General features: G+C 40.3%; 1 protein-coding gene across 1 annotated transcript in view; it reads right to left on the bottom strand.

The window, feature by feature from the left end:
* Positions 1 to 27,496, bottom strand: part of LOC133454474 (cilia- and flagella-associated protein 44) — a 35,616-nt gene that overhangs the window by 5,750 nt on the left and 2,370 nt on the right. Inside the window, exons 3-26 of the mRNA XM_061733203.1 lie at positions 25,239 to 25,401; positions 23,870 to 23,972; positions 23,570 to 23,786; positions 15,161 to 15,275; positions 14,115 to 14,279; positions 13,871 to 14,026; positions 13,195 to 13,242; positions 11,728 to 11,827; positions 11,543 to 11,637; positions 11,243 to 11,452; positions 8,825 to 8,935; positions 8,548 to 8,700; positions 8,306 to 8,455; positions 6,877 to 7,019; positions 5,083 to 5,365; positions 4,808 to 4,863; positions 4,404 to 4,566; positions 4,184 to 4,314; positions 3,211 to 3,428; positions 2,983 to 3,127; positions 2,697 to 2,850; positions 1,710 to 1,936; positions 1,293 to 1,503; positions 985 to 1,188 (exon numbers count right to left, since the gene is read on the bottom strand). Of these exons, the coding sequence (XP_061589187.1) occupies positions 985 to 1,188; positions 1,293 to 1,503; positions 1,710 to 1,936; positions 2,697 to 2,850; positions 2,983 to 3,127; positions 3,211 to 3,428; positions 4,184 to 4,314; positions 4,404 to 4,566; positions 4,808 to 4,863; positions 5,083 to 5,365; positions 6,877 to 7,019; positions 8,306 to 8,455; positions 8,548 to 8,700; positions 8,825 to 8,935; positions 11,243 to 11,452; positions 11,543 to 11,637; positions 11,728 to 11,827; positions 13,195 to 13,242; positions 13,871 to 14,026; positions 14,115 to 14,279; positions 15,161 to 15,275; positions 23,570 to 23,786; positions 23,870 to 23,972; positions 25,239 to 25,401 (3,721 nt within the window). The remainder of the gene's footprint in view (positions 1 to 984; positions 1,189 to 1,292; positions 1,504 to 1,709; positions 1,937 to 2,696; positions 2,851 to 2,982; positions 3,128 to 3,210; positions 3,429 to 4,183; positions 4,315 to 4,403; positions 4,567 to 4,807; positions 4,864 to 5,082; positions 5,366 to 6,876; positions 7,020 to 8,305; positions 8,456 to 8,547; positions 8,701 to 8,824; positions 8,936 to 11,242; positions 11,453 to 11,542; positions 11,638 to 11,727; positions 11,828 to 13,194; positions 13,243 to 13,870; positions 14,027 to 14,114; positions 14,280 to 15,160; positions 15,276 to 23,569; positions 23,787 to 23,869; positions 23,973 to 25,238; positions 25,402 to 27,496) is intronic.

Here is a 27,496-nt window from a genome sequence, read left to right as displayed (position 1 = left end):
AAATGAACCAGTTTCGCGGCAATCATGTGTTATTTAGACGCTGCATCGTCTGTGTCCCGCTGTGCCCCGTTCACTACCGTTATATGGAGAAGCGGCTCGCACAAAACTCCTAATATCTTCCGAAGGACTCCACATGACACCAAACTTGCCTGGGTGAGTATACGACCATAAAAAATGCCAGAAATAAGGTCCAGGTTGTAAAAAACCTTTTACTCCCTTTAACTCCTTGCATTGGCTTCCTGTCCTTTATAGAATTAATTTTAAACTTTTGACGCCCATTTTTAAAGCTCTTAATGGCCTCACACCCTTGTATTTATCCGAGCTTTTAACTGTCCGTAATCCCGGTAGAGCGCTGAGGTTAAGAAATCAACTTTTGCTGGAAGTCCCGAGGTCAAAATATAAATTCAATTCAATTCAATTTATTTATATAGCGTCTAATACAACAGATGTTGTCTCTAGACGCTTTCCAGAGATCCAGAACATGAACATAAACATAAACATAAACCCCCGAGCAATTATTACATAAACACTGTGATGATGGAGCCTTTTCCGTTGCCCCCCCCCCCCAGGCTCTGGAATAAGCTTCCCGCCAAGATGCAGTTTATTTCTGACCTCTGCTTTTTAAATCTAGATTAAAAACCCACCTATTTAAGATGGCTTTTAACACCCAGTAGTGTGATGACACTTATCTTATTAGATTTTTTTGTATTTTATTGTTTTTGTTCTTATCCTTCTTTTATCTATTAATTGCTGTAAAGCACTTTGGCACACCGAAAGGCTGTAGTAAAGTGCTATATAAATAAAGTACATTACATTACATTACTGCATGGACATAGTTCTTCACCCACTATAGCCAACGGCTATAGATTTATACTGCTGTTTTAATCTGAACAAAACCAACAACAACAACAAAAACATTTGTGTGGCTACAATATGGTCAGATAGGATATGGATGTGAATGAATGATAAATAACAAGATTGAACCTTAATGCTCTTTTCCTCCTGAATACATCCATTGAGTTTCTCCTGCAAGCATCCCTCCCTCTTCTCAAACTGTTTGAGGAGAAATATCTCCTGTGAGATTGTCAGCAGGTGAAGTTCTTCCAACTTCAGCTGGCAGTCTAGGTGACTCTTCTGCCGAAGCAGCAGCAGCAGCTGTGCATCGAATTCACTAATTGAGCTCTCCATCTAAAGAAAAAAAAAAGTATTCAAAAGATGATAACTGAATAAAATACGTTTATGTCACTTTGGACATATATTCAATTGCAGATTGATTATTTAAGGATGACGACCTGCTGCAGCAAACAGTCCTGGTCATACTGCAGCCTGATCTCCTGCTCTCTTTGCAGCTCCATCTCCAGTTCAGTCAACTCTACTCCTTCCTTCACTGATGAAGATGAAGTGGATACATTGGGAGACACCGCTTCTGTGATTTCTTCTTCTCCTTTTTGTAGCTGCTCCAATACACTCACAGCTCCATACTGTTCTTCCACACTCTCAGAGCTGTTTGGGTAGAACATATTCAAGTACATCTGCAGCTACTCAAAACACTTCTTTCTCATTTTAAAACACGACCATGTCAAAATAAATAATAAAAGAAAATTATTATCAGATCAAGTGAAGCCATTCATAGTTTTCAGGAGGAAATTCTAGTAAATAAAGTACATTATTATTAATAATAATAATATTTTTTTCTGGGTGCTCTGTACCTCTGCTCCTTCACCAACATAACACCCCCACATGGCAGACTTCTCTCTGATGTTTCTGCAGGTAATATGGTGGGCAGGGAGGGTGGATAACGGTGAAGATTGGCTGGTAACTGCTCTTGGATCTTCTTTAGCTTCTCCGCCTGAACCGCCAACCAAGATACCAGGTGAACCTTGGAGTTGTGCAATGTTGTGATCCGTTCATTCATCTCAGTCTGCGTTTCACGGATCTGGTGGGACCAGAGGTGTGGTTACAGGATACTCCTACCTTGCAATGTACGTGCCTTTTATTAATGGTTCATTTTGTGGCTTATTTAGTTGCAGAAAAAATATCAGGTGGCACCTTTGGTCTGAATGAATAAATATATATATATACATATATATATATATATATATATATATATATATATATATTTAGTTTTAATAGCAAAATTGAGATGAACCAACTACACAGAAACTGTCTCACAGATTTACAAACAACCTCAATAGAGGCAGAAACCTTTCCGTTATTTTGTCCATGTGTGGTTGGATGAAGGAATAATTCATTACACATAACCATTTTGGGACCTGTACGGTCTTCGTGGACAGGAAAATGGCCAGAATAACATGATCCTTCCACGCGCTACGTCCGGCCAGAGAAACCCCACCCTGTCTGGTGAAAAGAAGCTGCTCACTCCTCAGGTTAAGGAGGAGACTTGAGCTCAGTGTAGGACCTCCCGGGGTTGGTAGAGGGGGCAATGCCCAGGACCGACTTAGGTAGGAGCACTGGGTGATGAAATGGGGGAATAATCGGGATAAAAAAAAGCTGTGATTGTCTCTCGTGGATACTTTTTTTTTTTTTTTTTTTACAGGAATCATAAAATACAATTAAATGAAAAAATTGAAGTAGGTACCTCTGGTTCCTAAACATGGAATATAAGATTTTATGCTGAATTGAGAACTGAAACAGGAAAGATTGGTTTATTTGTGTCTGTGTGTGCAACTTTGTACTTTTGCCGCCAAGGCCATCTTCTCTTCTTTCTTCTTCTCAGAGTTAATTCTCAGGTGTTTCACTCTGATGAAGTCCCCGATGTTCTGTCTGGCTTCGCAGATGGCCTGTACATCCTTAGGATCCACATAGTCCTTTTCTGGTTTCTCTGCATAACTAAGTCACCAACAACCCAGTTTTGCAAAAACAAGGAATTATCTGTGATTTTATATACAAACTAAGCATATTATCATGGAATGAGATTTAAAAGTAGGAGGGAAAACCCAGACAATATTTGATCTTACTCACATTTGAGCCCATTCCTGGTTTCTCTTCTCTATTTTGGTTCGAGCTCGCTCAGCTTTCTCTGCAGCCTTTCGGAGCTTCTCTTCTTGCCGATCTCCAAGATTGATCTTTGCTGCGCGAGCCACCGGGACGGGTGGCAACTCTTCCTCTGAAAATCACACTCATACCTGTAGATATCTGCCGAGGCCGAGATGTTTGACAGTTTAGATAAATACACAATCACTTGCCTACCGACTATTTGGTGGCTGTCCTTTGAAGCAGCTATTCTGGATTTCCTCACTCCCAATGCTTCTCCTATTCCACCAGGTTGGCTGAGTTTGATCTCAGCTTCCACTTGACTTGACTTGACTTGAGAATCGGCCACCATCGATAGATGGTAGGTGGAGATTCTATGGTTGGTGCGGATGGCGACCACAGTGACAATGTTGCCTTCTAGTGAGTCATTACACCTGAAAACAACATTTTTTGTTATAACGGACCTTATTTAAGGTGAGTAGCGGAGAAGAGAAGTGAAAATGGAGGAGCATGTGAAAGTTGTCAGTCCAGTGAATGGGTAATTTACATTTCTAATGTTAGCAATTTATCAAGCCACAGTAACGCCAAACTACACTTGAGAAGAGCACCATGCGCATGAGCACGTCTGCAACCGAGAGGCTGGAAAATGTTCTTGCCAAGTGGATGTAAATAGCTAGGACTGCATCTGTTCAAGTCTGTTAAATAAGAAATAAATTACTTTATAAAGCCACTTTTTTTGTTATATATCAATCTTTTGATCTGCCACAATAATGTAATGAATTTAAAGGAAAACACCTCAAGTTGAGGGCTTTTCTCAGCAATTTGTAGGTAAGACTAAAAAAGAGATGAATTAGATTAATTCATTAGAGATCTTAATTAATTAATCTCTATTTTTTTTATTGCTTGATAGCACTAATATATATATATATATATACATACATACATACATACATACATACATACATACATACATACATACATACATACATACATACATACATACATACATACATACATACATACATACATGCACGCACGCACGCACGCACGCACGCACGCACGCACGCACGCACGCACGCACGCACGCACGCACGCACGCACGCACGCACGCACGCACGCACGCACGCACGCACGCACGCACGCACAGCCAATATATAGCCTGTAATTGTGCGTGTGTATATCTGTGTACCAATCTTGAAGTTTTCTCAGGGCTATGCTGCAGCGCTCCTGCTCCCAGGCCATCTGCTTTCTGACTTCCCTCACCCTCTTGGCCTTCAGTTGCTCTGCTAGTTCACGAAAACGAGGGTCCAGTTGCAGTTCCTAAGTAACACAAGACAAGATTTCCTATTGTAAACCGCACAAGAGCAACTTAGTGGCATTTATATATATCCAAGTATTTGAGATCAAACCTCCGGTTTCAAGCGGATATGTTCTGGCAGCCTTTGGTTTTCCCTCAGCACTTGGTTATACTTTTTCTGGAGCTCAGCCAGCTGCTTCTGCGTTTCTGCCACCTTAAGCTCACTTTCCCTACGCAAGTGGTCATTTTCCAGCTTCTTCTTAGCCATCTCTATGCTGGAGGGAGTTAGAAAATTACATTCTTGGGACAAAATGACATTGAAAAAGACCAACCATATTCATCAAATGTTTACATATTTAAAAGCCCTGAAAACATGAACAATGAAAAAATCGAAAAATATGTTTTATTTTAATCTCCTCTACAAAACATTAACATATGCAGTCAGAGGGTACACAGGTATAAAGGGTAGAGACAAATTAACAGCATTAGGAAAAATAAGAGTAAAACTGGACTCACTTGTGGGCTGTTGGGTCTTCAATGTCCAGAGCCCCGGCCGCTTTCTCAAGGCAAATCTAAATGTCATGTTAACAAGTTGATCATATGTATTTATCTATGTACATCTATACCACACATATTTGCCAAATGGACATTGTAATATGTACAACATCCTCTTTGACTTGAATAAATCAAAAAATTCAACAAAACAATTGTAACAGAGCTAATTTTACATCATCTGTTTAAAAACTGAATTAAAAACACTGTGGATAAAAAAGAAGAGAATATTGACTGACTGTGGGTGAAGGAACCTCGGCCGTCTTTTCATGCAGACTTTTTTCTTGTAGTTCCTCTTGAGGAAGCAGGGAAAAGGAGAACATATTTCCATCATCTCCAGCTGTCAGTACGAAGAGATCATCATGGCTGCAACGGATGTGTCGCAAGTGACCATAATGATTATCGTGAATGCTGATAGCCCAGTAGGCCTCCATGGAGGTGAGGCTGTGGTCACCAGGTTGAAGAGGGTAAATCCTTATGAAGCCTGAGTGCATGCCACAGAGCAGAAGCTGCCTGTTGGAGCTGCAAAACATGAGTAGAGGAGATGTCAAGTACCATTTTACATTGATGAAGCTACCTGGCCACCATTATATGAGCCTCATGCTCAATGATAAGCTGCATTTCAGCCACAGTATACCCTCTCAGTCTCCGTCCTTTCCATTAGAGCAGTGTCTCCCAACCTGGCGTCCGGGTCGCCCCTGGGGGGGGCGCCAGAGATCTCTGGGGGGGGCGCAAAACTTTGTCTGCTTTGAAATTATGCAGTTGTAAAAATTATATTTGTGAATGAGTCATTCATTAGACATTGTTAGGAATAATTTATGAATGTCTTGAATATTTTTTGTGTTTTTTATACACTGGTGACAAACACAGGAAAGGATTTCATTCCTTATTATTATATCATTACTCAACATTTAATCTACTTCGACAGGTTGTTAAAGGAAAAAATGTTAAAAAATGTTGGTCTCATATTAAAAGAGACATTTTTCAGAAATATTTTTACGCCTTTTATGTTCTTTTATGTTCTTTTGTGCGTATTTTATACATTGGTGACATTGGAGAAAAACAAAGTCATATGTATTCAGAGTAAACCAAAGAGAAATGTATCAAAAAAACATAATTAATGTTCATTTTTTCAATTAAAGACTATTTTGCTGCTAGTACGTACGGGTCGGGGGCCCGGCTGGTTTTAGACACAAGTAGGGGGGCTCCAAGGAAAAAAGGTTGAGAACCAGTGCATTAGAGGAAACAGGGGATGCTGTACCGGGGAGATGTTTATCCCCAACACATTTTTTTTACGAATCATTATTATTATTATTATTATTATTATTATAAGTATTATTATTATAAGTATTCTTATAATAGCACTGTAGCACTGAAGATCCTGATTAGTTGGAAAATCATAGTCTTATATCTGTCTCTGTCTCAATCATCTCAAACTTAATCTAAAAAATGACCGACAAAACCATCCATATTTAACAATCACTGCAGGAGTTGTTGTTACTTTTTGTAAACACAGTTTTCAAAATTGTCCATTTATGAGTTGGCTAAACTACAGTATGTACTGTATCCTGCGGTTAAATTAGCGGGAGAATGACTGAGGTTAGAGTGCAGCCATTATGACAGAACTGTGACATGGAATTTCAATTTATTTTTGTTTTATAATGTTTACATTCAAATAGGAAAAGGAAAAAAAAACACACCCAAAAAAAAGAAACCCTGCAGCCCCCACACCCCAGCAATTATTTTTTACATGCTTTTACTGCCTAATTTGCCTAATCTTCCCTATGCTTTAGAACTCAATGTAAACAGAGAAAGAAAGTCCAGACCTCAATTCTTTGAAAACAAAACCATTTGATCAAACGGGACATGTTTGATCAAAATGCAGCTAGTGTGCAAGCTTTGCCTTGTCTCTGAGCTAAGACAAGCTGGTGGCTCCCCACAAATAAACAATGGCTCAGATAATAAACGTGTATTAAGACCAAACATGTAAAGTTTGTGTTCTATCCTGATTGATAAATATGCACTCTTCCTACCTGAAAGTCATAGAGCAAATGGGATCATCATCTGCATCATTGACAGGTAGGAAGTGAAAAGGTTCATCCTGCCGTTGGTCCGGATCATCATCCTGATTCTCAGAGAACTTACAGTGATACAAGTAGCCTGAGTCGAAGCCTCCCTGCAAGACAGAGAAGAGAAAAATTCTGTCCCACATTTGAACTAAAGTTCACACTGCAGGATGCTCTGTCTGCTCTGGAGAGCAGCTTCAGCGGGAGACTGATCCAGCCTCACTGCATGAGGGAGAGATTCCTTCCTTCCTGCTGCTGTCAGCCTTTACAATGAACACTGTTAGCACCAGAGGTGTCAAGTAACGAAGTACAAATACTTTGTTACCTTACTTAAGTAGAAATTTTGGTTATCTATACTTCACTGGAGTAATTATTTTTCAGACGACTTTTTACTTTTACTCCTTACATTTGCACGCAATTATCTGTACTTTTTACTCCTTACATTTTAAAAACAGTCTTGTTACTCTATTTCATTTTGGCCTTTAAAAAAAAACTATCCAGTTAAATTGCTCCATCCGGATAGAGTGAATTTGGTTGTGGTTGTTTCAGATGTTCTTGTCCAGTTTTGTTCTTACATCCCTCAGATTCCTGCAACTAAACTTGGATGTACATTCCAATAAAGGTTAGGATAAATGATAACATGCCTCTGAAGTTTGACTTTTTGCACCATTACAATACTTATAGGCAACTAGTCATCATATCTGCTGCTCTCTGAAACACATGTTAATGCTCAATAGTACACATATATGGTTCTTTAATATATTTGCATTATACTAAGATGCATTCATTTTCAATGGCTTTTGTCCTTAATGGCTTTTTCCCCCTTACATTACTTTTACTTTTATACTTTAAGTAGTTTTGAAACCAGTACTTTTATACTTTTACTTGAGTAAAAAACTTGAGTTGATACTTCAACTTCTACAGGAGTATTTTTAAACTCTAGTATCTATACGTCTACCTGAGTAAGGAATGTGAATACTGAAGACACCTCTGGTTAGCACTGTACATATGTCCATCATCCATCTGCTGCAATCATGTGTATAATGTAAATCATCACATGTGCAATATACTGTATTCACGTCACTTAATATTTATTGATGTCCATATAGCCATATAACATACTCAAAGTATGTTCAAATAATAAGATAAACGTGTTTATTCTTTAATATTTTTGATATCTTATTTATCTTAGATACTTTTGCTAATTTTAAACATTCTTATTCTACTGCTGCTGCTGCTCTTGTTCTTTGCTGTTGCGACAATGCAATTTCCCCAATGTGGGACAAATAAATGTTTTTCTTCTTCTTCTACTTCATTCATGTTTTTCAATTACTCTGCATAGATAAATACATAATGCATCTATCAGTCAATAAAATTGATATGTAAACATGTGTACCATTGAGAGCCAGAACTGGCCTGACTGTGAGTAAAAACCACAACTGATAGGACTTGGAGGATCTGGGATGTAGAGAGGTGGTAATTCTTCCTCTTTTTCTTTCACTTGCTGCTTCTTCAAGGCCTGACGTCTTGCAATCTCCTCTTCTCTCTGAAAAACACAGACTGAAGCATTAGCCCTGATATTGCCAGCAAATTCAGTGTGTTTAATACATCAAACGCTAATATTGAACATGTTCAGACCTTGATTCTGGATTTAATACTCTTGAACTTGAAGAATCTCCTGGGCAGCTCAGTTAGCTGGAATGTTTTGGTCGGCATCTGAGCTTCTGGATCAGGACTGTGCACCTCAACCACATAACCATTTTGACACAAGATGAGCAGCCTGTTTTCACTCTGAGTAAAATGGAATTCAAAAACTGAATAACTATTTGTGCATATATTGAAAATAGGTGAAATATCCATTAATTAAAAGTATTTCTCCTAGCTAACAGTAGCAACAGCCGAAGACCATGCTTACGTGGGAATGAGGTGACCACTCAAGTGCCTGAACCGGCCCGGGAACAAGGATGAAACCAATGGGGTTGTACTTTTCCCCAGTTGTGAAGAAGAAAACAGTGCAGTCTACGCTCTGAGCAGAAAGTTTGTGATAAAAAGAAAGGTAGTATGATTAGCAAAAACCAACCTATGAACAAAAGAAAGTGTCTCTTAAATGTTATTGGAAAAAAAACAAAAAACATTCAGCATTATCCAGATGGCCCAAATTTAGAAAGGTACATCTTTGAGGAGCATAAGTGAGTTTGAGGGTATAATATTCCATTTATTTAAGGCTGGATTGGAATTTTAAAGTCAGACTGTGTGATTTCCATAAAAGTCTTAGAATAGTATTAGGTATAGGTATGCAGTACTCGAGTTGAGGGGGGATGAGGGGGGATGGCATCCCCCCCTGAAATAAAAACGGTCCAAATCATCCCCCCTGTAAAACTGCCATCCCCCCTTTCCATCCCTTATGTCATTTCATCAATGAATGTGGTTTTACTGCTATTTCAACATTTAGAGTCATCACCAGAAAAATAACTTATTTGACAATTTTCACCTGTTTCAAGTAGATTTTCATTTGAAATAAATAGGAAAATCTGCCAGTGGGACAAGATTTATCTTCTTATACAAGCAAAAAAATCTTGTTCCACTGACAGATTTTTCTACTTATTTCAAGTGAAAATCTACTTGAAACAGGTGAAAATTGTTGTTTTTTCCAGTGATGAGTCTTGTTTTAAGTGTAATGAGATTTTTTTTACTAAAATGAGACATTTTAACTAGAAATAAGACAAATATTCTTGTTAGGATTTAGAGTTTTTGCAGTGATCCATTTTACTTATCCTGTGAAGGACAGAGTCATATTGATAAGTTCAGAAAACTGTTTTTAATTGTTGTGTTTTGATGTATTTGATGTAAGCCCAGTGGATATTTAAAGCTTACAGAAGGCTGCATTTAACTGCTGCTATGTCATTCCTGCAGTATTTCTGCAGGTGTTTTGGTCAGTGCTATTATTTGTAATATATTATATTATTTGTAATCAGAACAAATTATCTGTCCCCATATGATAAAATCCACCATCCCCCCTGATTTTTTTTTACAACTCGAGTACCTACATTCAGAAGGCCGGGTACTCCGCACTGCTGTTCGGCCCGTAGGCACAAACAACAGTGAGAGACCTTTTCCCGACCCGAAGGCGCAGGGAATCGACCCTCTCGTTCACCGGGGTGAACTCCAACACATGGCGGCTGAGCTGGGGGGCTATAACCAAGCCCACACCAGCCCGCCGCCTCTCACCCTGGGCAACTCCAGAGTAGTGGAGGGTCCAGTCCCTTTCAAGGAGCTGGGTTCCAGAGCCCAAGCTATGTGTGGAGGTGAGCCCGACAATCTCTAGCCGGTATCTCTCAGCCTCACGCACAAGCTCTGGCTCCTTCCCCCCCAGCGAGGTGACATTCCATGTCCCCACTGTGAGGGTTTTGGTCCAGGGATTGGGTCGTCGAGGCACCCCGCCACGACTGCTACTCAGTCCACATGGCACCAGCTCATCACGGTCCTTCCTGCAGGTGGTGTGCCTACGGGAAGGTGGGCCCACGTCGCCAGAGACGTTCAATAAACGAGACAGCCCACTACGGTTGGGTTTCCTGTATCTGTGTCACGTGACTGCCACGCCCCTTTAGGAGACCGGAAGTAGGTCCTGAGTCTATTGAGTCCTATGGGAAAAGTGAACGTGAGCACAGATTATTACCAATTCCTTCGCCCCATAGTAACCTAAGTAAATATGGGACCCATTTTTCAAAAGCCACAAACCCTCTGAACATTCTGACACCAAAATGGCAATTTTCAGACCAACAGATTAGGAGAAAATGAACTTTGTTTGAGACCCGTCTCTGTCTGAGCAACACACTCTCGCGATATTTGGCTCTCATCGTTTTCCCATCGGATAAAATGAAGTTTAAGACTAAAATAAAACTTGCTTCTTTGTTTAATAATACTGTTATTTTTATTATTTAAGTCTTTTTGGAAGAAAGTTGTACTGTATCTAGTGTTTTATGTTCCAAAACGATGTGGGGAGAGGGGCGGCCACGCCCACTTAGGAGACAGGAAGTGTTTACCATTTCATACCATTGGCAGAAACGGTAATGCGCTATCTTCTGTATAGAGGATCTTTGACGTCGCCATTTAGGTTTTGCATTATACATAATGCAAAACAAATACATAAAAAGTCACATTTCATTTACCTATTCATAAATAACCCCAAAGATTATAGAATCTTATCAGAACTGCAGTTTTTGTAGCGTTTCCTCTGGCTAAAAGGAGTCTGGTTATCCGTCTAATGGTACTCGTGGAAAATGTCCTTGTTATTCAATCATTATTGACTACCAGGATGAAGTAGAACACTTACCCCTGTGGCAAAGATTTCTCCATTTCGTTCATATGCCACAGCAGTCACAGGGGCATTATGAGGTTTGAAGGCCTGTTTGAGCTGCAGCTTGGCATCTTCTTCAAGGTCACGCCCAGTGTCCCTTGTCAGCTTTTGTGGGTTGTACAGCTCCAATAAGCGGACCACCCCATCCTGGAAGCCTGTCACCAGCAAACTTCCATTTGGGTTTATCTAAGGGCAATGACCACAGCTGCAGATGTCAGTGTTCTGCCATCATGCTGTATTCCACAGCCTGATTCACTTTTCCAGCATCATACTTACCGAAAGTGGAGCCCAGCTGAGCGTGGTTCCACCCTGATTGAAATGGCTGGTAGTCAGTTCTCTTTTTGTCAAGAAGTCAAAAACTCTGACAGAGCCTGGACAACGTGGATGCAAGCAGGCAGAGCATCCATTAAAAAATGCAAACTTTTATCAAAGATTTGAAAGGGAAGCGAGTGTGGACTCACGGTCCAGAGTGGTTGTGGCCATCAGGTGCGATTTCTTTGACACATCTAGGCCCTGGATTGGCCCAGCGTGGAAGGAAAACAGGCATTCTGGATCTGCAGCCTATAAACAACAAAGGAGATATATAAAACACTAGGGGTGTAACAATATATCGTGCCACGAAATTTCGCGATACAAAAACGTCACGATACGTGTCGTGGGGGTGACAAAGTGAATCGCGATATTGTGTTATTAATATTAATCTATTGTGTTGACTAGTAACGCACATCCGACCACGCGTGCCGACCGCGCCTCGACCAGTGGACCAAAATCTTCCTCCGCTCAGAAGAAACTAGTACCGTTTTGCGGTCCCGATCACGGGAAAATATTTGTACTTGTATGAAACTGAAGATGCATAATGCAAACCTGACATTTACTTTTAGTTCAGTTTGTGGAAAATGGTTGGCCTGGCTTCATTTTAAAACTTAAACAGTTATAAAGCATTACAAACTGTAACAATAAGGCAGCATTGTTTTGTATTTTGTGTCTTTCAAATAAAAGACAATTTTTTCCAGTCATATGTTCCTCATTCAAGGTTGTTAAAAAATACTGTTATAATATCGTATCGTATCGTTATCGTTATCGTGACCTCAATATCGTGTATCGTACCGTATCATGAGATTAGTGTATCGTTACACCCCTAAAAAACACACAATGGTGCAATGGAGTTTTCTGTCTGCAATGGACACTGTGACATACTGTAGCCATCACCCTAAACTTGCACATAGACCTAAATAAAAATAGACATTTTGATAATTCTGCATTTTAATGTTTTGCCTTTAACAGCAATGTTAAAAGAAAGTGGATTTCTTGACTCTGCAGGCTGTCAATGCTCTCCCTTGACAGCCTGCAGAGATAGGATTAGAAGCTCTGTCATCTGGGAGGGGCTCAGAGTAAAGCTGCTGCTCTTCCGCATCGAGAGGAGCCAGTTGAGGCGGCTCGGGCATCTGGTGAGGATGCCTGCTGGACGCCTCCCTGGTGAGATCTACTGGGGATGTCCCACTGGAAGGAGACCCCTGGGAAAGACCCAAGACATGCTGGAGGAAATATGTCTCTCAGCTTACCTTGGAATGCCTTGGGATCCCCCCAGATGAGCTGGACGAAGTGGCCGTGGAGAGGGAAGTCTGAGCTTCCCTGCTTAGGCTAGTGTCAATGCGATCTGACCTAAGATAAGTGAACGAAGATGGATGGATGGCTGGACAGATGGATGGATGTACGGTCTGGACTGACCATACATTTCTTAAAGAAATAGGGTATAACACTGCACATATCCTTTCATCTATTCATTTTCTACTCTCATTTCATCGTTTCAGGCTCATGATGGATTGCCTATCTTACCAGTCATCAGGTGATTGGTCAGTATATCTGCAGTGCATTTGCAATCCATCAAAGTATTAAAAAACAGACTAAAAGTCACATAAGAAACTCACTGTGTTGGTGAATGAAAGATCCAGTTTCCAGATGGCTCCATTAGCATCCTACCGGACCACACAGCAGAGACACCAGGACTGAAGTGAGGCTGGAACATGTATCGCAAACACTTTTACCGTATTTTCTGGACTATAAGCCGCTACTTTTTTCATAGGTTTTGAACCATGCAGCTTATACAAAGGTGCGGCTATTCTGTGGATTTTTCTTCCACCGCTCGGGGCGCTCTAACCGGAATTAGAATCAAAACTAAAACAAAATAAATGCAAAGAAGAATACACTACTTCTTCTTTAGCAGATAGAAGTAGGTAGAAGCAGATTTCAAACAGATAAATAGATCAATAAATACCGGTTATTTTCTCTTGGTTCTGTCCCGTTTTAATCAGCAAAATTGCTACCGTGTTAAAAGACACTGCTAGGAAAGGATCTATTTAGGTACAAACATGTACATCATTTACAGTTCAAAATTGTTCTGTACATGTAGTAAATATCTAATTTAACAACATAAATATCTGAGGCTTGCATATCTTTTTTTTTTTTAAATAGAGCGGATGCGGCTTGTATATCTTTTTTTTAATTATTTTTCTTAAAAATAGAGCGGATGCCGCTTATATGCAGGTGCGGCTTATAGTCCAGAAAATATGGTATATAGAACTCTTTGATGTTTTCTCTTTTTACCTGAGCAAACCAGATGGAGGAGTCAGACGGAGAGCTCCTGACCACAGAAGAGAGGCAAACATTATGTCCCACCACCATCTCATTAATAGGCTCCATTTCAAACTTGCTGCTGCCATCGTTAATGATGGCTGTGTCGATCCCGTCAAAGTCCCAACCCTGGAGGGAGCGTTATAAACTCAAAACATGCACTACACTTGTTACATCCACATGTCTGTTAATATAATCTGTGTGTATTTCATTTTACCCGGACCACTCCATCAGAGCCAATTGTCATTAGCTGTCCATCTTCTATAGCAAAGGGTTGGACTGTCCCGACATGGCAGTTCCGGTTCTCTTTACGGCAAATTTCCACTTTGACGGCATTTCCATCCCAAAGGAGTAGGTTTCCCCACTCTGTACCTGAAACCACCTGGCAGGAAGAGAACAATTAAAATGGGGTCATAAGTGACTATTCATTCCTTTGAATCTTAAGGAGGGTATACTGTCTGGATTAAGGTAAAAAATAGGAGAATTATTTCATGTGCAGTTCACAGTTTAGGAGTCCAGTTCAGTTTACTTATGATCCATCTCTGTATAGCAAAAATTCATAATACAGCCATTCTCAGAAAAAGAAAAAAAAAACTCAATACAAGTCCATTTAGATGATTTGATTAGTTAAATACATTCAAAAGTTACATGAAGTGAAGAATTGTTTTTTAGAAGGTTACTCAAACATAGCAGACTGATTAGCATGAAAATGCAGTCTTCGGGTTCTGTTTTTAGAAACTGTTCCGCCCTGCGGTGAACTAGTAACGTTCCTAGTCTGACCGTTTTCTGAGACAGACGCGTGCAGCTCCGGCGACGCTAACGGTTACCAAGCCAACGGGGCTGGAAAACGCAGCATGAAAACGGTTACAAGTTGTCTCTCAAACGGAGCTTGGTAAATCTTTGTCTTCTTACAAAAATATAAGAACTGGAGAGAAATACAAGAAATAAAACTGAGGACCAAAAGAGAAGAAATCCTCAAACAAAAGAATTTCTTCAGCCTCTCCTTTCTTCAAAATGTTAGCTGTCTAGTTGTACAAGCTGAAACGTACTGCGAGGACAGAATAGAAACTATACCAAGAAAATGTTTAAAAAAGGAAAATATTCTGTCCATTTTATAGTAGTAGACCTATAGCACTCCTGGTGTCGGGGTACAATTTAGCTTAAATCAATGTCTGCCTTTAAGGGGCCTCAACATTGTGCTAGTCTAGACACTTTGTCAAGCATTTGTGACAGAACCCAAGCTCAGAACAGCCAGGTACAGACCTTTCCATCAGGAAGTTCCACGTAGCCCTCAATATCGGTTGGTACAGTTATCCCAAAATTACTCATGGAGCCCTGCAGTTTATGACCCGTGAATGTGGGAACCTTTTTCCAAAACCTGTCACAGAGAAGAAAAAATGGTTCATTATATGATCCATATAAAGCAAGAATATCAAACATAAATAATGTAAATAAGTAGTGATGGCAGATTTTTTTTTTTTTTTTAGAACATGGCACATATCTGTCCCAGATATGTAGTCTAACTGGAAGTACTTTTAATTTCAGCCCAATCTCACGTTAACATCCAGTACTGCATAAATGAACTGGGTCAAACACAGAACACAAAGCGGACCTATTACCATCTATGTCATCAGCTGTGTGCAACATTGCTCGCCCCCCACTCTCTCTCTCTCTCTCTCTCTATCACACACACATAGACACTGACTCCTCTTAATTGTTAAATTACATAACAATTTAACAGCAAGCAAAACAAAGGGGCATTTTCACAAAAACATTTTCAGTCTATCGTCTTCATGCGGTTAATGGTAACCCCATCATCAGAAACAGAATCTTCATACAGTAAAATCTGAAGTCCATCATCCAGTCTTTACTGATAATAGACAGGGCTCAAAACCTAACCAAGCTGATTATTGTTTTTCACACTTTGCAATGATGCAATACAGAAAGGCTATGAAAGCTCCATTTTCCTGAGTCCTAAAACTCATAATTTAAGGCAAAGAGAACTTCTCTCACATTCTGCTCCCACTACATTTGTTCCATTATCTGATTTAATGTGATATTTGGCCTCTTCTGGAATTTAATTTGGGCAGTGCAAGTACTAGTGTCCAGTGTGAATTTATATTTTCCAGATGCACTGTCCTACTCACTAAACCCCTGTGACCTGGCTTCATCTCAAAGGGCCAGAGTTGTCCACCTTTGCATTTGTAGATGGTGCAAGTAGGTTCTACTCTCTTTAGGCTGATCTGACCTTTTATTTAAGTCATCCAACTTTCTTTCTTTAACATCTAAAACAAGTTATCTTTATGATAGCAGCTTTTGTATTGGCAATACAATACTGTCAACAAAGAAAGAAAATCTGCATCCAGTGTTGGTACTTCGACATAGTGATGTGCAGCTTGTAACGCTGCCATTACTGCTATTGGTTCTTGCTGAAATCTTGTGAGTCCTCCAAGCAAGGATTTAATTAGATCAGGTCCCTTGCATAGCTGGCTGTTAAGAGACGTTCCTCTGTTGCAACTTTCTTCCCACAAATTCACATTTTACATGACAACTGACTGTGACAGTCTTTGCTCATAGATCCCACTAATAAGCACCCAAAACAGTCACCTATCTTCTTTATAAAGGTTAATGTTTTGTTATGGCCCTTTTCCACTAGTACCTACTCAGCTCGCTTCTACCCGCCACGCCCCCGCCTTGCGCTTTTCCTCTACGGGCCAAGACGGGTAGAGCCCTGCCAAACAGATACTTTTTCTGTAACCATTCTGCCGAGGTTCTAACCGGGCTGAGCCGGCACTATAGTGGCGCTTTTCCACTAGTACTTACTCATCCCGGCTCCACCCGTTTTGTCCCCGTTTGTTTTTCCACAGCCAGGTGAGAAGTGGGGGGGTTGGGGTGAAGCTGCTGTGACGTACTCGATTGCGCAACCGCTTTGTTCGTGTTGGCGCTGATGAGCAATCAGCTGGAGCCGCAAGCGGCTGAGAAGAAAACAGAGCTCCTGGATCTGATCGTTCCTTATCGCCCGTCTACATCCATTTTTTAATTCTCTCGTCAGTCACCAGGTTTATGAACATCTGCACCTCAGAGTTGGATCACCAAACAGACGTCTGCGCTGTATAATAAAATCGCCGCGAGTCGCTCTCCCGCTGACTCCCGCTGACTCCCGCTGACTCCCGCTGACTCCCGCTGACTCCCGCTGACTCCCGCTGACTCCCGCTGACTCCCGCTGACTCCCGCTGACTCCCGCTGACTCCCGCTGACTCCCGCTGACTCCCGCTGACTCCCGCTTCCTGATTCAAACGTCTGACGGCCCCGCCCCCCGACCAATCAGAGGCCTGTAGTTTGATGACGGCCCCGCCCCCCGACCAATCAGAGGCCTGTAGTTTGATGACGGCCCCGCCCCCCGACCAATCAGTGGCGTGTATTGTGGTGACGTCAGAAATAGTCCCGGCTCAGCCCGGATAGAACCTCGGCAGAATGGTTACAGAAAAAGTATCTGCTTGGCACGGCTCCACCCGCCTCAGCCCGTAGTGGAAAAGCACAAGACGGGGGCGTGGCGGGTAGAAGCCAGCTGAGTAGATATTAGTGGAAAAGGGCCATATCTGACGTCATCACCCTCCACGCCACTGATTGGTCGGGGGGCGGGGCCGTCAGACGTTTGAATCAGGAAGCGGGAGTCAGCGCGAGAGCGACTCGCGGCTCGCAGCGATTTTATTATAAAGCGCAAACGTCTGTTTGGTGATCCAACTCTGAGGTGCAGATGTTCATAAACCTGGTGGCTGACGAGACAATTAAAAAAGGGATGTAGACGGGCTGTTTTACTCTCATCCGCTTGCGGCTCCAGCTGATTTCGGATCAGCGCCGACAGGAACAAAGCGGTTGCGCAATCGAGTACGTCACAGCAGCTTCACCCCAACCCCCCCCACTTCTCACCTGGCTGTGGAAAAACAAACGGGGACAAAACGGGTAGAGCCGGGATGAGGCGTGACGAGCCGAGTCGGGCTGAATAGGTACTAGTGGAAAAGCGCCATTAGAGTTTCAGCCTCTGCTTTTGAGGACACAACTTCAAGCTGTCACCACATAGCAGACACATTACTTGAAGATTTATTTTTTACAATATCCTGGAAATCTGCTTGCTAATGATGCTTCTCATACTGCTCAAAAATAGTCATTTGTTCATCTTTCCCTGAGTTTATGTGTTCATTTCAGGATTATATTGGATGGCATGTTCATGTCTGACATAACTGATGTCTTTCATAGCATTGTAGCAGATGCATAAATAACGAAAAGAAAAAAGAAATGGGCTAATAAAGCGTTAGCATCCTCTCATTTTACTAGTGAACATCCAAAAGCTTTCTCAATATAACCAGTGGCCAACTTTTACTCATTTCCAAAATGAGCTGGTAAAAGTGATTTTGATAGAGACTTCTGATGGACTGCCCAATGGAGTAAATGTGAAAGTCTGCCCTCCAACGCTTTACAACTGCTCACTGTATGTCTGTTTAAAAATGTTCATAAATCAAGTTGGGGAAAAAAGATGCTTTTGAGTTCTGATTTACACTGTGAGGTGGGATGATTTTGCAATTCTTTACAAGTTCTATATGTTGTCCTTGAGTGAAATGTTACTAAAAATACAGACAGTGCACACTACTGGTAGCTTTTCCTTCCAAGTCCTTCCATCTCTGTGTGGTAAAGAAAGACTGCAGCAGCACTAGAAGAGCTGTTTTATCATGTTGACATTCTGAAATAGCAAGGAGACTTCCATGATCCAAACTAGGCTGCATTAAATCAGCACCCTGAATGGATTGCTGTATGGAATGTGCAACAGGTTCTTGATGAAAGTTGTGATGTTTGCTAATCCTTTAGGCATACTTGATTTGAGATTCAAAGCATGAACCTTTGAGTTGGTTTGCCATGGCCTTGCTGTCCCCTATAGGTGGAAGGCTGAATTGATGTCTTAAATCCTCATGCAGGCATCCTTGTAGCATGGTGGTTTACGGAAGAGTATTAGGGCCATGCAGGAGAAAAAATATTTGCGAGGAGGAAGATTTTTTTTTATTGTGCACTTCGAGAAAAAAGTCAAAATGTTGAGAAAAAAGTCGAAATGTCGAGATTACCGGTAATGTTGAAATACAGTTTGGAGAAAAACGTCTAAATGTCGAGAAAAAAGTCCAAATGTTGAGATTAATGTTGAAATACAATTTTGAGAAAAGATTTGAAATTTCGCCTTTTTTCTCAATATTTCAACTTTAAAGCGACACTACGTAACTTTTCCACCTTAATATCATATTTCCAGAGTCATTGTGATGGTACATCAACTTCCAACAGGTTTAATGACACCTCTGTCATCATCTGAGGGGGTCTGTATCGCTTTCACTGGCACTATGTAACTTTGAGGAGCATGGTAGGAACCCTGCCACACTAAAAAACTACAAATTTTACGGCTTTGACTGCTTTACGGCACATACGTCACTTCCCCCTCCTTCCCGATTCGTAGTCGAGACGAAAATGGGCGGGGCTTGGAGCGCAGAGGCTGAGCTCAGCAGAAGCTGGTGTTGAGCTAAACGAGGAGCTGGTATCATGGCCGAAGCAGCGAAAAAAACCAAGAAAATAAAAGTTTTAACGGAGCGGAGGAGGCGAAAAAAAGAAAGCGGGAGAGTAACAAGCTAAATGCCCGAACAAAAATAAACATTGGCCCGGCGTTCACTCACTACAAGCCCTTGTAGCCGTCGTCTTGGACAAGAGATGGTTGAAGGATGTAAAGACGTTCATCACCTCCAGGTATGCACTTTTGTCAACACCTATGTCAGTGTGTTTTACAAAAACAATTATCCTAAATGTTGGTGGTGGTCGGAGGGGCCGTTAGGCGCGATATGGCAGCCACGCTTCTGTCAGTCTGCCCCAGGGCAGCTGTGGCTACAGATGTAGTTTACCACCACCTGTGAGGATGTGTATGAATGAATGATTTCTGTAAAAAGCGCTCTGGGTGCCTAGAAGGGCGCTATATAAATCCAAGTCATCATTATTATTATTATTATTTATCCTGAAACTACTACAGCTGCTGTAAGTGTTGCTACTGTATCAAATGTCAATATCTATGTAAACCTTTTGACTCTTCAAGTCTGTATATACAGATACCTATACACTGATGGTAAAAGCAACACATTTGTAGATATAGTAAAATATAGCCAGAAAAATGAAATATATAGGCAAAGTATACACTTCCAGATAAAAGGAATACAATATAAAAACCATATAAGCATATAAAATAAATCTATTTTGTTGGAATTATATTAAAATAATAACAACGGTAGTAAAAGAAACCTTATATGGTGTTTATAATGTGTCGTTTTATCTTGTGAGTGTATAAATATATACATTTCTCTAATTTTTCTATAGCTATACATTAATTGCTTTTACTGTCTGCGTAATTACAGTGACTTCAACAAAGAAAAAAATTCAAACTTGTGATCAACAAAATATGTTGAATGATTTATAGGTCAGTAATTATCAGAAAGACATAATGTTTTTGTATCTTTATTCTCACACTCTGCAGGACTACATCAGATCTGGAAAACTTCCAGAATCACATCCTCATGCAGGGAAGAGTTTTCCTACACTCCAGCAGTGAATCGCACGCGGACTCTCCCAGCACGAAACATGGATGGACACAAGACGCTACTGCTACTATAGTCATTATATTTATTCACAGTAACTTCTTACACTGTTTCATAGTTCAGTTTTTATTATCAGTTCATTATTTTTAGTTTATTTTTCTACTACTCTATTTACACTTGTTTACTTTATTCACAGTAATTTATCCTGTCATACAGTTGTTATTCATTACTGCTACTGTGATACAGATTACTTATTGTTTATAATAAGTATGTATGGGATAACTGCTGTCACTATGCAAATGACAAAGTTCAAGAATTTTCTATTTTCTGAAAGGTGTGTAAATAAAAGTCTGTCTTGTTTTGCACAAATGTCTTTATTTTAAACACACACAAAAACAACTGTACAGGAAAAAATGGAACAAAAAAAAACAATATCAAAATATTTGCAGTAATCCTCATAAAGGTTCCATTCTACAGAAGACGGCGAGCCCTGAAACCAGTCAGTGTACTGTCCCATTGGGTCTGGAGGTGTCTCTTATTTTCCAAACATCATGCTGCCAGAGCACAAACTGGCGATATGTTTATATATGCATATATATATATATATATATGATATATATGCTGCGTGTTGGTTCCGTCTTTGTGGGGGTTCAAACTCTGATGAGGTAGAGGTAAAGGTGTTCTCAGGAACAGCAGATTCCTGATAAAACAAGAGACATAATTGTTATGATACAAATGTAAATGTAGAGTTCTATGTTCAATAAGAATCAAAATTAGAATGTTTTCACATATTCGTCTTGGGTTTTGGTAATTCTAAAATTACTGACAATATCAACAACAGACAGAAAAATAATAGTGATCATAAAAATGTGTAATTCGCAATGAGGAAGCTTTATAAAATAATAATACAATTGAATAGAATAACAGCACTAGAGGAAATAATGCAATGCAAAGAAAATGTATAGAACATTTCTAGTATTTTTCCTGAGAACTGTAAAATTGTGCAGGGCTGATCTGCAAAATATAAGGAATGGGCATTCAGTTATTCACAGGTTATAAAGTATTTTTTCATTTTGTCAGTAAGTATGTTGGACAACTAATTTATGACGAAATCCTTCTAAAAAACGTGACAGGAAAAAGGTGCAGAGCGTATGAGTTTGTAGGGCGCATTATCTCGCTGAAAACCAAGTTGAACTTAGTGTTTTTCAACATCGTCATATTATATTGTTTAACCAAAAATAGATACATTACCTCTTCGCTATCCATCCTGCAAACGACCGCTGAAAACAAAAGTAGTTTTGAAAGTCTGTCCCGCCTTCTCTCATCAAAACAAATGCAGCGACCAGATCCATGGCAGCGACGGGGAAGGGGGTTTTCCGGCAGTACGCGCTGGTGCTCATGGGAAATGGAGTGTTCTTTCTGGTAAAGCACTACCGATTTTTGTCCAAAGGAGGCGCCAAACTCAACAAAGCTGAAAGTTCCGTTGTGCTGCTTTAACATACTTTATTATCGAAATTGTACTTCAACATTAATCTCGACATTTCGATTTTTTTATCAACATTTCGACTTTTTTATCGAATTGCATAATGAAAAAAAAATCTTCCTCCTCTCCAATATTATTTTTATTTTTCTCCTGCCTGGCCCTAATACTCTTCCATAGTGGTTAGCACTGTTGCCACATTGCACAAATGTTCTTGGTTCAACTCCCAACAAGGGCCTTTCAGTGTTCTTTGCATTTTTGGTCTGTGCTTGCATGGTTTTTCCTACATACTGCTTCTCACAGTCCAAAAACGAGTATATTAGGTTAATTGATGATTCTAAATTGTAGGTCTGGTTGCATTTTTATATGTGGCGCTGTGATGGACTGGTGACCTGCCCAGGATGTATCCTTTTGCCTGAAGAGAGCTGGGGCAGGCTCAAGCTGATCCCTTTGACCGTAATTAGGAATAAGCAGAAACTGAAGTTGGATGGCTGAAATCCTTGGATTGCACTTCTGGTTTTGCAGTGTTGCTGCCTCCTGTAGCTAAATAGTTAAACAAGTGCACTGAACTTTGTAGAACAAACTGTGCCAGGAAGGACTTTGCCTTCAAATTGCCAGATACAAGTTCATTCCATCATGGTATCTGAAACTCACATCTAATAATAACACAGTCAGATTTGATATTCCTACAGCTTTTTGATAATGTATTTTAAGAAGTTCCTTATTTTCATTTGATTTTCTCTTCTTGGGCCTATAGCTCATGTTTATATATATATATATATATATATATATATATATATATATATATATATATATATATATATATATATATATATATATATATATATATATATATAGCCAATAAAGCTGATTCTGATTTACCCACCAACATTATAAATGTCGTCAGTGGACCAACACATTTTTGTTCAACTGATTTGTTTGAATTGCTCTACGTCCTCTCTTTATACCACGGCCTTATTCTGACAACATTTTCTTTAATTTGATATTACGTTTGATTCCAGTGTATTAACTGTGAGTTTAATCAGTCTTTTACCAGTGTAATTTTCCATATCAATGTGATTACCAAGTTAATTAATTTCCATACCACTGATTTTGACTGATGCTGATTAAGAATTGTAGTCTAATGTAACTACATACCACTTTGAGAAGGTCAGTTTCTTCAACACAGCTTGAAACAGTTCTTGAATAGTCCTACCATGATTCATCAGCATTGAATTAACTTTGCTTTTGCTTAATCGTGTCTGTCTGAGAGAAGGTGCTGCGATAGCCCATAGGTCTCTGTTCCTTTTTAGTATGTTCCATTACAACGTTTTTCATCATAAGGTAGTAGCAATAGAAAATTGTCTCTTGAAAGGAATAACAAGACATTTCCAAAGTGTCAAGTTGCAAATATGAGGTCCACTTGTAATTTTCCTTTTAATGTGTTTTTTTAAGGTCAATCTTAGAATCCCATTGCAAAATTTTGAAGTGCTCTTATTGTGTGACTTTTAAGCATTAATTCAATTCAATTCAATTCATTTAAAGCAGTGATTTGGGTGGATTCAGTATGCCATTTACTTGATGTGTCCAAATCCTGATGATGTGAGCAGGTCCGAGTTGTATGGGTTGAAGCTGACTCGGTAGATCTCGTTGGACATGGGCGTAGACCTCAGCACAACCTTCTCCTGCCTCCAGTCCCACACTGTCAGCATACAGTTGGGTGTACCGCTCGCACTGACCAGCAGGGTGCCATCACAGTTAAAGTCCACAGAGCTATATCCCAGCTCTGTGCCACCTATAAACATGTCAGCATTACAGCATGAAAATGTAATAATGTAAAACATTACGTACAAGTCCATAAAACGTGGCCATATTTACCTCTAAGGTTCCGGTATGGTTTTAGTGAAGGATATTCATAGATGATGATGTTGGGTCGGTATCCCTTCTCTGCTACAGCAAAATGGCTTTTGGTAGGGTGAACCTTACAAGCACAGACACACACACACACACACACACACACACACACACACGCACACACACACACACACACACACACACACACACACACACACACACACACACACACACACAAGAACATTTGTTACTACAAATCAACTTCACATCATTCGAGTGAAGTGTTTCATTAAGGCATTGTGAATACATTTTTATTTTGTATTTGGGAAAACGTATTCACATAAGGGAGTGCTAGCCGAGTTTCAAGCCCCTGAATTGCATCTGAGCAAGGCCCCTTAACCCTTACTGCTCCCTGGACGCTGTTCAAAAAACAGCAGCCCACTGCTCCTAGTTTGACTAGAGATGGGTTAAAGGCAGAGGAAGAATGTCCTCATTGTGGGATTACTAAAGAAAATTTTTTTTTTTTTATTTGTATTTTATGAGTATTTCAAACTGCAAACTACTACAGTTAAGTGATTCCCGATGTACCACAAAAAGTTTAAAATCAATAAGATGAATGAAATATATTATTTACATATGTTAGAATTTAAAGGAGCATGAGGCTCCTTTTAAGAAATGAGACTCTCTAGCGCCACCCTTCACCACGACGGCCGTTGGGGGTACTGCAGCCAACAGTGAAGCCGGCACGGGAGAACGGGGAGAACGCACATGCAGCGTCATGTGACGTCACATCCGCAGCCCAGCGCGGGAAATTCGGGACCGAATTGCAGCACATTTTGCAGCACACAGCCTGTTCAAGGCAACGGAGAGATACACTAGAGGAATCATTCTTTTGGGTTTGGAACGCTTCATCTGACATTATTACTAGAAAACTTAAAATGTATACAGATTTTTTTTCAACAATCCGGCCTCAAGCTCCTTTAATTGAAATTGAAGACAGTTCTGTAGAAAAGGCTCCCACATGAGCCAGGGCCCATTATAGTTCAAAGTTACTGTACAAGTAAACAAAACAAAAAAAGAGAGAAAAAACTGACATGTACCTTTTTCATTTTTACCCAGACAGATGTGCTCAATTGAAAATAAATAGAGCGCTGATATTTATTTACAACAATTCATCAGTGTATAATTATACTGTATTCCTCCTTTAAGACATAAGACAGGAAAACAAGACAGTATTTCCCCAGTAACAGATTGCAATGAATAAATCTTCTACTTCCATAAGTCCCAAAGCTTCAAAGCGTTTGTGTAAACGTATCCATTTTTTCTAATTGCTGTAAATCCCAGGCTGATTGTATTACCCTTCACTAAAAAGCCAGTTTGAAAGCCATCTTACCGTAATGGCCCCGATTCCTCCTCCACCACAGGAACGCAAAAATCTCTGCTCTTTGGAGGAAAAATCTAGGAGGACGAGCAGGTTCCCTGCTATAAATATCAGAGTTCTGTCATCCAGCAGCTTCAGGTTTGCCCTGCGCCCACTGTCATAGCCAAAGGAGTGACTAATTACATGGGAAATTAAGGATCAATATAATATTTACTGATGCTTCACAGTACATAAGATTTGTATAAAGGGTTTTGGTTAGTCTTTGTTATGTTGTGTTTTCCTTGGTGCCTTGGTTCTGTGTGTGTGGTGCTCCATCTTTGTTTGCCTCTTCCTCTGTTTGGCATCCCTTGCTGTTCTCAACTGTGGTAATGTACAGTATGAGTATCAATACATAGGGCCCGATTTACTAAAGGTTTGCGTGTGTTAAAACGTGTGCAAACTTGACAGCACCCGCAAACCAAAGTGCCAGCTGATCTACTAACAGCGTGCAAAGACGACTGCGTCTCTGAAATGCGCAAAATTGCACACGCAATTTAGTACTCTTTATTTAGGATCTTAGTAAATCGGGCCCATAGAGTATATAATATAAGACTTACATGGACAATGGTGGACCACTGGAATGCTACTACACAAGGACCCAGTGACTGATATTATATGCTCAAAAAGTGGGATGTTTGGTTCTGAAAGTCTGATACAGAATGTGAATGTGGTGTTATGAACAACACTTGCTGGAATCTGTGCTCTATGTGGATCAACTATAAGAAAGCTAACAACTCAATGCTGCACGTGTGGATACAGGAATGCTTTGAGCATCAACGGGACACTGAGAGCCTTCATCGACTGTTCAATGGCACTATGGAAAACAGTCCTATGGCCAACCCAAAGACTATTGCACAAGTTATCATCAACTGAAGTATATTCCAAGGAGATGCTCTGTCCCCACTGCTCTTCTGCAAATGCTTAAACCTTCTCAGCCAGATCCTTGCACATAGTGGCTTTGGGAACTGGTTCTGAAGTGGATGGCATCAAGTTGTATGCCAAAACAAGCAAGACATCGACTCACTGATCCACCCGATCTGACCAGAATATTCACCTGGTATTTCATCTACTACACCATGATATTGGAATGTCATTTGGCTGGTTAAATGCACTCAAATGACATCAAAGAGGGAAATAATGATAACTAAGGGGGTTGAACAACCAGAGAGGAACATATCAGACTTCAGAACAGCTGCAAATACCTATAGTCAAAGGCAACTAAGAGGAGGCTGTGAGGATTCTGAAGTTGGCCACAGCCATGTACCTGGAAGTAACGCAGATCCTGAAGAGCCCGCTGAATGGGAAACAAAGTCCAGACCATCAACATGTAGGCCCTGCCAAGAATCAGACCCCCCACTGGTGTAGTAGCCTACAGATATCCTATGAGGAGGAATAACAGATGGAGGAGCAACCATATTGGAAAAAGAAGCCATTTATCTCAGCAGACTGAAAAGGTTGACATTGAGAAGTCCTATCAGTGGCTGGAAAAGGCTGGTCTGAAGAAAATCACTAGGGCATGAATCACAGCAAGAACAGGCCTTGAGCAAGAGGGCAATAAAGGCCCCATCAAAGAAGATCCCTGCTCCAGAATGTTGCAAAGAGAGTCTGCGCAGAGACAATCCAGCATAAAAATAGGAGAATGTAAGATGCCGGCAGGTATGGCATACATGGATCACCATAACCAAGTAGGTGTAGTAGTGCACAGGAATATATGTACTGAATAAATGTTGGAAGTCTCAAAATCAAGATGGGAGATAATTCGCACTAAGGGCCCGATTTACTAAGATCCTAAATAAAGAGTACTTAATTGCGTGTGCACTGAAAAGGTTTGCACGTGCTGTTGTTGTGTGTTTTGCGGGTGATCAACTAAGATTGCGTGCGCAATTGATAACAGGTGCAAACCGCAGTATTTAAATGAGGTGTTGCGTGTCTTACGGTTTGCGAGCGCAAAATGAAATTTGACGAGTTGGAGTTAGAGATATTAGTGGAAGAGGCAAATTGTTGCCGTGAAAAGCACCCCCTCGTATATTCAATGATAAGTAGACCAAGAAAAAAAACAACACACTGACACTTCAATATATTTATATATACACACTCACACAAACACATACTTAGGAGTTTATAATATATATATTTACAAATATTATGGAAGACAACACAGTAAGCAGGCTATTAATTAATGACATCAATAACCATTTACCCGATTTTTGTTATGTGTGACTGTGATTGTG

Source organism: Cololabis saira, chromosome 11 (assembly GCF_033807715.1).
Source record: "Cololabis saira isolate AMF1-May2022 chromosome 11, fColSai1.1, whole genome shotgun sequence".
Taxonomy (NCBI): Eukaryota; Metazoa; Chordata; class Actinopteri; order Beloniformes; family Belonidae; genus Cololabis; species Cololabis saira.
Note: the sequence above shows the minus strand (reverse complement) of the source record. Positions and strands in the feature narration are given on the sequence as shown.